At 30.5% G+C, this 12,184-nt stretch overlaps 1 protein-coding gene across 2 annotated transcripts in view; it reads left to right on the forward strand.

Annotated features, from left to right (window-relative positions):
• The window catches only part of LOC145249560 (tubulin polyglutamylase ttll6-like), a 351,054-nt gene that overhangs the window by 190,937 nt on the left and 147,933 nt on the right, over positions 1-12,184 (forward strand). For both annotated transcript variants that reach the window (XM_080111234.1, XM_080111235.1), the window contains exon 6: positions 6,236-6,366. In XM_080111234.1, the coding sequence (XP_079967360.1) occupies positions 6,236-6,366 (131 nt within the window). The remainder of the gene's footprint in view (positions 1-6,235; positions 6,367-12,184) is intronic.

Raw genomic sequence — 12,184 nt, forward strand, 5'->3', positions numbered from 1 at the left:
CTTTTAGAAATTGACTCCAAACCACGAGGTGCCTCCAATAAGTTTCCAGACTTTTTTCATATGGGCAGTATTTTATTGCTAGTACACACATGAAACTCTAGTCTCCTTCAAAGTAATCTCCTCTGGCTGCAATGCACTTGTTGTACCATTCCAACAACTTTTTGGATGCCCTATGGAAGCCCTTTTGTGTGAGCATGTCAATGGGCCTAGTCACAGCCTCTTTTATCTCTTCAAATTGTCTCATAATGACAGCTTCTAAGGTTTTCCTTGAGCTGAGGTAATAACCAAAAATCAAATGTAAAGTGGATGTTAAACTGATGATGATGATGATGATGATGGTGGTGGTGGTGGTGGTGGTTTACCAAATAAAATGTTTATTTCCAATGTAAGCATGTCATCTGTACTCTGTTTGTCACGCTATTATGATACTATCAAACTAAAACTTTAGACAGCTTGTATTTCAAACAGAAAGGAAGCAGTTTTTTTATTTGAAATAGAAAAGTGATAACTTGTAATTAAACGGTTGTTGTTGGTTGTTTTTTGTTTTACGGCATATCAACCCTTTTCAGGTTATTTAATGCTGAATCCAAAGATTCGGAAGAAATTTTTTTTAATAGAATATATTTTTTGTTTTCAAGTCGGTTTCTATTTAACCCATAGTTGGGACCCTAACAGGTACTACCACTCCGGGTCAGAGTGGACCCGGGAGCAATGGCTGTGACTAGGCTGTGACTAGGCCTCCAGTCTGTGATCTCCAGTTTAAAGGGTGGCTCCACACTCCTCAAAGGCTGCAAGCTGGGGCCTCACCACTGGATATAGTTTAAGGTCATATCCATTTAAACGGAAAGTACACGGATGGCATATCAAACAGAAAGGAGACAGCTGGTATTTTTAGCAGAAAGAAGGCAGCTTGTACTCTAAACAGAAAGGAGACAGTTGTAATTTTATAACTCGTTCACGTCGATACCTCGCTGATAGGTCGTTAGCGACAGTTATAGAGTTCGTATGACCGATGCAGTCGCGCAGTCCCCATCAGTCAAATAGTTCACAAAAAAAAATAAAAGTTCGAAAAATCTCCCTTTCGAGTTAGTAAGTCTCAAATAGGTCACAAATAGAAAAAAAAACATTTGGTTCAGGATTTACCTCCAGTTGAGTTTGAGGGCCAATCACGCATCGATTAAACGTTAGAAGACATCCTTTATAGAAATGAGAACAGAGTTGAGGTTGCGTGTTCATATCACATCGGGTTCACCAAAATACAGAAATGAGACAACGACGAAATGGAAGTTTCATTCTATATTAATAAACTTTATTTGTTATCTTCGTTAGTAGCTTTATTAGAAAAGTACAAGAGAGAAACGTATTAGTAAGAGAGTTCAGTGTTCATACGCGCTTGTATTATAGTAGTGAAGAGTTCGTTGATAAAGAGAAAAGTGTTCCATGTATTTAAAGATAGAATGAATATATTCCCGGCGTGTTGAGGGAGACAATAGTTCAGTGTTTGTGCGCGCATGTGTTTATAGCTAGTAGCCATCGGTACAAAGGAAACCGGTTAAAAAAAGGAAGGGCAAAGACTTCAGCGTGCTGCCGTGTTTGAAGAGAATCTTGTTTTGTACTCACGTTAGGCCTGGGGGTGGGGGCAAAGCTCCTCGGCGATGTTTGCTGTTGGGCAAACCAGCTAGAAAGAGAGTTCATAGTTTCAGGTTTCGCCGATTATATACTCTATCACGTTATAGAAAAGTGTTCCATGTATTTAAAGATAGAATTAATATATTGCCGGCGTGTTGAGGGAGACAATAGTGTTTATAGCTAGCTAGGTACAAAGGAAGCCAGTTAAAAGAAAGAAAGGCAAAGACTTCAGCGCATTGCCGTGTTGTCATGAGTGCGTATGAGTTGTATCAACGAGGGCAGTTCTTTAGCATGACAAAGAATGTTCATTTCAGGTTACGGCACGTGGAAGCAAATGGTAGTTTGAAGAGAAGCCTGTTTTGTACTCATGTTCGGCCGGCGATGTTTGCTGTTGGGCAGACCAGCTAGAAAGAGGGTTAATGGTTTCAGGTTTCGCCTTTTATATACTCTGTCATGTCATGTAGAGCCGGGAGGAAATGAATTTCAAATCTCGAAGTTGTGAGATGTAGTCTCTGCCTGTAGTAGCGAGTGTCGGCTGCTACACCTTCTTCTCAAATCTCCACACGCTGTTGTTCTCTGGTGAAAAAAAAAAGGTTTCCACTGAAAATATATGTCAATCACATTCCATTTGAGCAATAAAAAAAAAAAACAGGAAAAAAAAAAAATAAATAAAATAGGAGAAATCTATCCAACAACATTGAAATTTGTCACGCACTTTAAAATTGTTCTTGCTTTCTTTCTTTTTCTAGTCCCCTATTTATGCGGTACGTCGAGCGTTAGCAGCCGCCAACTTACTTAGCTCTGTTGAATGAGAGAAAGAGGGATTTTCGACATTACTTTGTTATCAGTCCGAGTGAGGGGAGTGGGGGTCACTTTCACGTATCCCCATCAACACGGCGTAAAAATATGGTTAAAATCGCTCCGTACACTTTTTTATCCCTAGGACGTGGGTGGGTAAGGAAATTCTTCATCCAATCAACTGTCTCCACGTCGCCCCGTTGTTAGACACGATTGGTTACCCGTTCCACCAGGTTACATGTCGATGATTTCTCAGGCGGGTCATTCTCACCGTAACATCGAATCGGGGGGGGGGGGTACTAAGGTCAGTTTCAACTGTCAATCTATGGCGCCAACTGGCCTTCTACACAACATCGATCGGAAATGCCATTTTTCTAAAAACAAGACAATTATACTGCTCTCTCGCTTATCCGAGTTTTAACCGACCACACTCTTTTCTTTTTAAAGTAATAACCTAAATTAAGAGAAAAAAATTATAGACCGTTGTCTCCTTAACCTCTGCCATAAGCCTTCGGGTCAAGATCAAAGTGTAGTATCTGTTCTTCAGATCTACACTTCAATTTCTTGTTCTCTGTCAGTGGAGGAGAAATCCTTCACGACTGAGACAATTTTTATTTTTGTTCCTTTTGTCCACATTAAAAAACGACCCTGGTGTCTAACTCTGTCCCGTGGGGAGGCATTGTAAATAGGAACCTTTGCCATAAGCCTACCTGTAATGCCACAATTTAAAACAGAAAGGAAACAGTTTGTATTTCAAAATGAAAGGAGACAGCTTGTATTTTCAACAGAACAGAGACAGTGAGGAAATTTTGGGTGCGTCACCAAAATCTGTTTTTCATGGTAACAAAAAGAAAAAAAGGGGGAAAAAGCATTTAGGGCAAATTTCTCGGAAAAGAGTAACTAGAGGAAATGAGCAAAAGAAATACAGACTCGAATAAGTTTAAAATGATCCAAATTTATTAAAACAAAAAGTTATCGATTACCTTTATTTCCCAAGGCTGGGGCTAAAAAAAACCCTTAAGGAAACATTTAAAATACATATAAAAAATACAAAAAAAAAGACGTCAATCCTTACTTGCAAGAAAGGCTGAAAGAAAGAACATATAAAAAACGGAAAACAGTCCTTATTTTGAATTCAGTCCTTTTAACAAAATGTTCAGTCTTTCTTTGACAAAATGTTCTTTTTTTTTTTTTTCGAAAGGACAAACAAAAAGTTTCTTTGACCTAAAATGGAACAAATAAGTAATTTCCTTTGTTAAGGATCATGTGCCTTTCAATTCAAAGGGGAGAGAAGACCATAAAGCTGCTTTGGTAGGCTTCATGAGGAGTAAATTCTTGAATTATGGAAGATTTGAAGGTTGAAAATCTTTCAAAAGAGGATTTCCTTTCTAGGGGCGATATTCTGCTCGTCTCGTCGGCGAAATTAAATTTTGTTCTTCTTAGAAAAGAACTCCTCAACACACGGTAGTTTCCTTCGTTAGTCCTTAGAGAATAATAATTTACCAGTTGTAAGAATCGATTGTCTTTTAATAACCGGTATTAATCTTCCCGTCGTTAGACCTTGTTGTCTTATAATGACTGAGAATAAAATAAAGTTAATAGTTTAGTACTAACCAATGAAGTTCTAAACAAACATCTTTTTCCAAAGGAGGAGAGAAAAAAAAAAACCGTAGAATTTAACGTGAAAAATCCTTTCTGATCTGACGGAGCCGAATAGCGTCCTTCTTCTTGGCCGGCTAGATTCGACCTGACAAAAACGGGCAAAAGGCCCATCATCCTCCTCCTCCTCACCCCATTCCAGAGGCTAGGAGAGGGGCTGGCTGCTAGAAAGCAAATTATACCTAAGCTGCTGCTGATGATAATAGAAGTGACCTGCTGGTCAAGAAATGCGTTCCTTGACCCAAATGCGGAGATGTTGAATCGGTATAAATAAAAAAATAAATAAAAATTATTTCTCTATTAAAAATTTCCACAACAACGCGTATTTTAAACAAAAAAGTGACAGTTTGTATTTAAACTAAAAAAGAGATAATTTGCATTTCAAGCAGAAAGGAAGTAGCTTGTATGTCAAAAAGAAAGGAAGTAGATTGTATGTCAAAAAAAAGGAAGTAGATTGTATGTCAAAAAGAAAGGAAGTAGATTGTATGTCAAAAAGAAAGGAAGTAGATTGTATATCAAAAAGAAAGGAAGTAGATTGTATGTCAAAAAGAAAGGAAGTAGATTGTATATCAAAAAGAAAGGAAGTAGATTGTATGTCAAAAAGAAAGGAAGTAGATTGTATGTCAAAAAGAAAGGAAGTAGATTGTATGTCAAAAAGAAAGGAAGTAGATTGTATGTCAAAAAGAAAGGAAGTAGCTTGTATGTCAAAAAGAAAGGAAGTAGATTGTATGTCAAAAAGAAAGGAAGAAGATTGTATGTCAAAAAGAAAGGAAGTAGCTTGTATATCAAAAAGAAAGGAAGTAGATTGTATGTCAAAAAGAAAGGAAGTAGCTTGTATGTCAAAAAGAAAGGAAGTAGATTGTATGTCAAAAAGAAAGGAAGAAGATTGTATGTCAAAAAGAAAGGAAGTAGATTGTATGTCAAAAAGAAAGGAAGTAGATTGTATGTCAAAAAGAAAGGAAGAAGATTGTATGTCAAAAAGAAAGGAAGTAGATTGTATGTCAAAAAGAAAGGAAGTAGATTGTATGTCAAAAAGAAAGGAAGTAGATTGTATGTCAAAAAGAAAGGAAGTAGATTGTATGTCAAAAAGAAAGGAAGTAGATTGTATGTCAAAAAGAAAGGAAGAAGATTGTATGTCAAAAAGAAAGGAAGTAGATTGTATGTCAAAAAGAAAGGAAGTAGATTGTATGTCAAAAAGAAAGGAAGAAGATTGTATGTCAAAAAGAAAGGAAGAAGATTGTATGTCAAAAAGAAAGGAAGTAGATTGTATGTCAAAAAGAAAGGAAGAAGATTGTATGTCAAAAAGAAAGGAAGTAGATTGTATGTCAAAAAGAAAGGAAGTAGATTGTATGTCAAAATGAAAGGAAGTAGATTGTATGTCAAAAAGAAAGGAAGTAGATTGTATATCAAAAAGAAAGGAAGTAGATTGTATGTCAAAAAGAAAGGAAGAAGATTGTATGTCAAAAAGAAAGGAAGTAGATTGTATGTCAAAAAGAAAGGAAGTAGATTGTATGTCAAAAAGAAAGGAAGAAGATTGTATGTCAAAAAGATAGGAAGTAGATTGTATGTCAAAAAGAAAGGAAGTAGATTGTATGTCAAAAAGAAAGGAAGTAGATTGTATATCAAAAAGAAAGGAAGTAGATTGTATGTCAAAAAGAAAGGAAGTAGATTGTTAATACAAAAAGAAACGAACCGCCTTTATTTCAAACAGAGGGCAGCTTTTATGTTAAACAGAAAGAGACGGCTTGTGTTTTTAAGAGAAAGGAGACAGCTTGTATTTGAAACAAAAAGGAGATAGTTTGTATTTAAAACTGACCGACAAAGTCTCCTATAGAAATACGATGACGCATAAAAAAAAGAAACTGGCGGAAAAACTGGAGTATTTGCTTTCCTGACTGCCTCAGTAGAAAAACTGTATAAACGTAGAAGAAATAATAAAAAAAAAATCTTTTTTGAGTATCTAAAATTATCTTCTATTAGTCATATTGGTATTGAAGAATATTTTTGTGTGAATATTTTTTTTTCAGTTTTTATTTTATTTAAAAAAATAAAAAAGTTATTTTAAATTATTGAAGGAATAAAAAGTTTTATTTAAAAAAAAAGTTTTTCCAACTAAAAAAAAAAAAAAAATTTTTTTTTTTTTGCGCAGAAAATCAATCATTTTCCTGGAATGAATGAAATTTGTCGCAAAGATTTACTCGCGAGAAACATGACACGCATGCTGAAAATCTTCCCAAAAGAGTACAACATTTTTCCTAAAACCTGGTGCCTTCCCGCTGAGTAAGTATTGACCGTATTTGTATTGACAGAGGTTCTAGCAAAAAAGTCACGCTCACGAATGAGAATCTATATCACATTACTGTCTGTCTGCCTGTCTGTCTGTTTGTTTGTCTGTCCGTTGCATGTTACCTAGGAAACAACTGGTTCGATTTAGCTGAAATTTTGTATGGACCTGGATAAGGTTCAGCGAATTAATGTTGCGTAGCAGGAGGTTCCATATTGGAAGATAACATGGGAGTTCATATTGGGGCGCATATATAACGGGACTTATGCAATACAGACATTACGATAGTGATGATGAGGGAGAAAAGATATTTATATATATATATTACAGCCTTTTAACACATATTAAAGGAGAGGGAGACACTTCACTTATGATGATGATGATGGTAGGAACACATAATGCTGGGAAGGGTTTACACAATGTTCATTATAATTGATAATAAATACATTGCCTTTTCTGTTGTAACTGAATGACGACACGAGACAACAGTTACAAAACATAAGGATGATTTCTTTATTCATCTGATCGGTCGGTCGAATGACGTCACGAATTCAAATGGTATGGCTACATTGGTTTACTCCTCTCCCCTCGCCTTCAAGGGGCTCTAACTCCAACTGACCAACTGACTGCCAACTGACTTGCTCTCTTACTGACTAAAATCCGAACCCATAATAGTGAGAAATGTCCTTTGTCTATGACGTCAGTAGTGTGTTTTTCAAACGTGACCAATTTCACGTGGCTTTACATATGTTTGTCCAACACATTTCTGGCGAACAAAAGAATCCTCAATATATAACTCTAGCCTATTTTTTAACAATATAATTTAATTGCATTGTTCATTCTTTTACTGACATATTTAATATTCAGATTTCTAAAGAATGGACAATCAACTCTTTTTTCCGACATAAACAATATTTAACTATTCTAATAGAATTTAACAATAGACTAAATTTCTAACATTCCATTTCTTAACTTTACCTACAGGGTTCGATTCTAGGCTTATCCTAATCTCATTTTCACTTATCTAATATTCTTCTTATTTACATGGGAAGGGGACAGCCCTTCCCTGTAAGACTAAGTATTATGGTATCCATTAATACAATGCAGTTCATTAATGCAGATTAGTCACAACAATACTGCATTTACTTTATAAAAGTTTTCTCGGGAACTAATAGACTGATAGAGCTAAAATTTTGTATGGGTTTTTGTTCTGATAAAGAGCAGCAAGCTAAGTATTATGGTGTCTGTTTGATGCATATTTAAGGATTAATATGGATAAGTATTTAATGCAAGAATTAACACAAATTTAAGTATGAATTTGGGGTAAAGCACTTATTCTAATTCAAGGGAATATAACTTTTGCCCATTTTAATACGATAAAAGATCTAGTATATATATATATATATATATATATACGTTTTATTATATATATATATACGTTTTATTATATATATATATATAACATACGTTTTATTATATATATATATATAAACGTTTTATTATATATATATATAAACGTTTTATTATATATATATACACGTTTTATTATATATATATATATATATACACGTTTTATTATATATATATACACGTTTTATTATATATATATATATATATACGTTTTATTATATATATATATACGTTTTATTATATATATATATATATACGTTTTATTATATATATATATAAACGTTTTATTATATATATATACACGTTTTATTATATATATATATATATATATATAAGTTTTATTATATATATATATATATATATATATATATATATATATATATATATATATATATATACGTTTTATTTTTTATTACCGTATCTTTCTGTTAAGTTACATTATTGTTTCAGCTACCCAGCCGTTTCTTTGACCGTTTGTAGCTTCCTCAGACTTTTACAGAAAAAGTCTGTAAAAGTCTGAGGAAGCTACATGACGACCAAAATCGGTCGTGTAGCCGAAACAGTAATGTAATTTAACAGAAAAATACGGTAATAAAAATAAAACGCATATTTGCTCTACAACAGTATTGAGCACTTTCTTCAGGTTTTTATTAATTACCATTATTACTAAATATATATATATATATATATATATATATAATTATTTACTATATTATTATTAAATACCTACAAACATTAGTGTTTCATCATTTTGGGAATCATCAGTACAGAGTGTCATGATAACACCAGTTGATAGATTCGAACCCGGCAACAGAAGTCGCCTCTGACTTCATTAGTAAGACCAAATCCATTCAGTCATTGTTAACCGCGAGAAATACTGTTGAAATTTAAACATTTATTTTTAAATGTTTTTAACACCTGTCAGAGTGATCTAATCATTATATGATGATCTGCTCATGTGAGCTAAATTAACTTCAAATTTCAACTAAAAGTGCTCAACGATGAGAAACGAGTTTCTTAAAGGAGCTGGCATAATTATTTACTATAATAGTTATTAAATGGCTGCAGAGACTAGTGTTTCATCCTTTCAGGAATCATCAGTTCAAGGTGTCACAATTAATACCGGTCGATAGATTCGAACCTGGCAACAGAAGCCTTTAAATACCTAAATTGACCGACTTTATTTCAACTGAAAGTGCTCAACAACGTATTTCACAAGTACTTGATAGATATTCTGGTCACATGTCATCCCCAACTTCTCAATTTGAGAATGTAATTTTTTAAAAAATTTATATTCATTTTCCTCAGAGGATTTTAGCGTGATAATGCATGTATTTTTTATGTATTCGTATGTACAGAACTTACTCCTAAACTAATTAATGATCTTTATGAATTTTTGAAGGCAGCTCCTAGGTGTCCAAATATGGCCGAAATTTAGTTTAATATATTCTTATGCAAAATCGGTAAAAGAATGCTGTAGCCCTTTGTGAAAATGCAGATATCACTGATTTTGGTGAAATTTTAACAAGTGTTATCAATTGAATTCTTTAATTTTCTAGTTTCTTTGGAGCATTTCAACGATCAGAATTACTTGAGTATTTCGTTTTATTTTTGATGCAACAAATAACTACAATGAGGATCTCTGTTATTTCCGTTGAAATTGAAAATATTTTTTACATTTTTCACTCCCTATGGTCAAAGGGACAAAAAAAAATCCGGTTTGGAGTCCTGATAGGCAAATGATGAAGTACTGCAATATCTTTTCCTGCAACAATGGACGAACAGAAGAACAGAGGAACGGACGAACGGACAAGAGTGATTTTACAGGTCCACCCTCCTTTTCTCGAGGGACCAAAAAATTTGTTTTCGGCCTTCTTGAAAGCTGATTGATAAGAGAAGACATCTAGAACTATAAATTACGACAAAAATAAAAAATAGTTTTATTATTTAAAATAGTTTTATTATTTAAAATAGTTTTATTATTTAAAAAAATAGTTTTATTATTTAAAAAAAATAGTTTTATTATTTAAAAAAAATAGCTTTATTATTTAAAAAAATAGTTTTATAATTTAAAAAAAATAGTTTTATTATTTAAAAAAAAATAGCTTTATTATTTAAAAAAAATAGTTTTATTATTTAAAAAAATAGTTTTATTACTTAAAAAAATAGTTTTATTATTTAAAAAAAAAAGTTTTATTATTTAAAAAAATAGTTTTATAATTTAAAAAAAATAGTTTTATTATTTAAAAAAAAATAGTTTTATTATTTAAAAAAAATAGTTTTATTATTTAAAAAAAATAGTTTTATTATTTAAAAAAAATAGTTTTATTATTTAAAAAAAAATAGTTTTATTATTTAAAAAAAAATAGTTTTATTATTTCCCAAAAAAATAGTTTTATTATTTCCCAAAAAAATAGTTTTATTATTTAAAAAAAAATAGTTTTATTATTTAAAAAAAAATAGTTTTATTTAAAAAAAAAAAAATAGTTTTATTATTTAAAAAAAAATAGTTTTATTATTTTAAAAAAACAGTTTTATTATTTAAAAAAAAATAGTTTTATTATTTCCAAAAAAAATAGTTTTATTATTTAAAAAAAAATAGTTTTATTATTTAAAAAAAATAGTTTTATTATAAAAAAAAAACAGTTTTATTATTTCCAAAAAAAAATAGTTTTATTTAAAAAAAATAGTTTTATTATTTAAAAAAAAATAGTTTTATTATTTCCAAAAAAAAATAGTTTTATTATTTAAAAAAAAATATTTTTATTATTTGAAAAAAACAGTTTTATTATTTAAAAAAAAAATAGTTTTATTATTTCCAAAAAAAAAATAGCTTTATTATTTAAAAAAATATAGTTTTATTATTTAAAAAAAGATAGTTTTATTATTTAAAAAAAATAGTTTTATTATTTTAAAAAAATAATTTTATTATTTAAAAAAAATAGTTTTATTATTTAAAAAAATAGTTTTATTATTTAAAAAAAATAGTTTTATTATTTAAAAAATAGTTTTATTATTTAAAAAAAAATAGTTTTATTATTTAAAAAAATAGTTTTGTTATTTAAAAAAAATAGTTTTATTATTTTAAAAAAATAGTTTTATTATTTAAAAAAATAGTTTTATTATTTAAAAAAATAGTTTTATTATTTAAAAAAATAGTTTTATTATTTAAAAAAATAGTTTTATTATTTAAAAAATAGTTTTATTATTTAAAAAAATAGTTTTATTATTTAAAAAAATAGTTTTGTTATTTAAAAAAATAGTTTTATTATTTTTAAAAAGTTTTATTATTTTAAAAAATAGTTTTATTATTTAAAAAAAATAGTTTTATTATTTAAAAAAAATAGTTTTATTATTTAAAAAAAAATAGTTTTATTATTTAAAAAAATATCTTCTTTAACTTTAATAAAAAAAAAATAAAAAAGGCGAAAAACACAATGTAAGCATTTTAAATCACTCGGGAAAATATAATTGTTTCATTTGATTGATTGAAGTTCTGCTTTCCGTTTATTCCTTTCATGTTTTAATGCAGATTTTTTGATGGATATTCAAAATCAAATTACTTGACTTTGAATATTGAAAAGTTCGTAATGATAATAATTTATTCATAATTAAAAAAATATTTTTATGTTCAAACACAGTAAATTTCCTCAACATTTGAATACATCAAATGAAACTACGATTATCAGTGTTTTCTTGTTTTTCGTTGAATTACCAAATTGTAAAATTATATATATATATATATATATATATATATATATATAGAGAGAGAGAGAGAGAGAGAGAGAGAAAGCGAGGAAGAGAGAGATACATACATTATACATATATATATTATATACATGTAAATATATGCATACATATGCATATATATATACATATATACGCATATATGATGATGACTGCTGCATCTTTCCAGATGATCGCTGTCACATTGAGTTCTCCTAATCTCGTCGTCCATGCCATCTCAGATGACTCTGCACTCCCACTCAGATTTGCCCATCTTGAAACAGATGTGACATACAAATTTAGCAATTTCCACTGAGTTGACTTCAACTGGAGGTTGAATTGTAATCCTACGAACAATCACATGTCTTCTCAAACCAGCAGTAGACTTGCAAACTTTGCTGCATATTAAACAGATCGTTTGGTTCGGACTAACAGGTGAAAAGTTGACCTGAACAGGAGTTTTGTGCGACTTAAGGTGGTTGATGTAGCCAGCTTTAGACAAAAGCACTCGTTCACAAGTGTCGCATTTCCAGCTCTGTGTGTCATGGTTAAGACCGTCAATTAAACCTTTGCGAAGCTCTCGCTTCAGATTGCTGTGGGCGGCCTTCTTTTCTCTAGAGCATCACATCTTTCACGTACAAGCTTTCAACACTTCTGCCTTTGCAGAGTAAGTTCTTC

This window comes from Euprymna scolopes, chromosome 28 (genome assembly GCF_053919585.1).
Source record: "Euprymna scolopes isolate OS-2025 chromosome 28, ASM5391958v1, whole genome shotgun sequence".
Lineage (NCBI taxonomy): Eukaryota > Metazoa > Mollusca > Cephalopoda > Sepiida > Sepiolidae > Euprymna > Euprymna scolopes.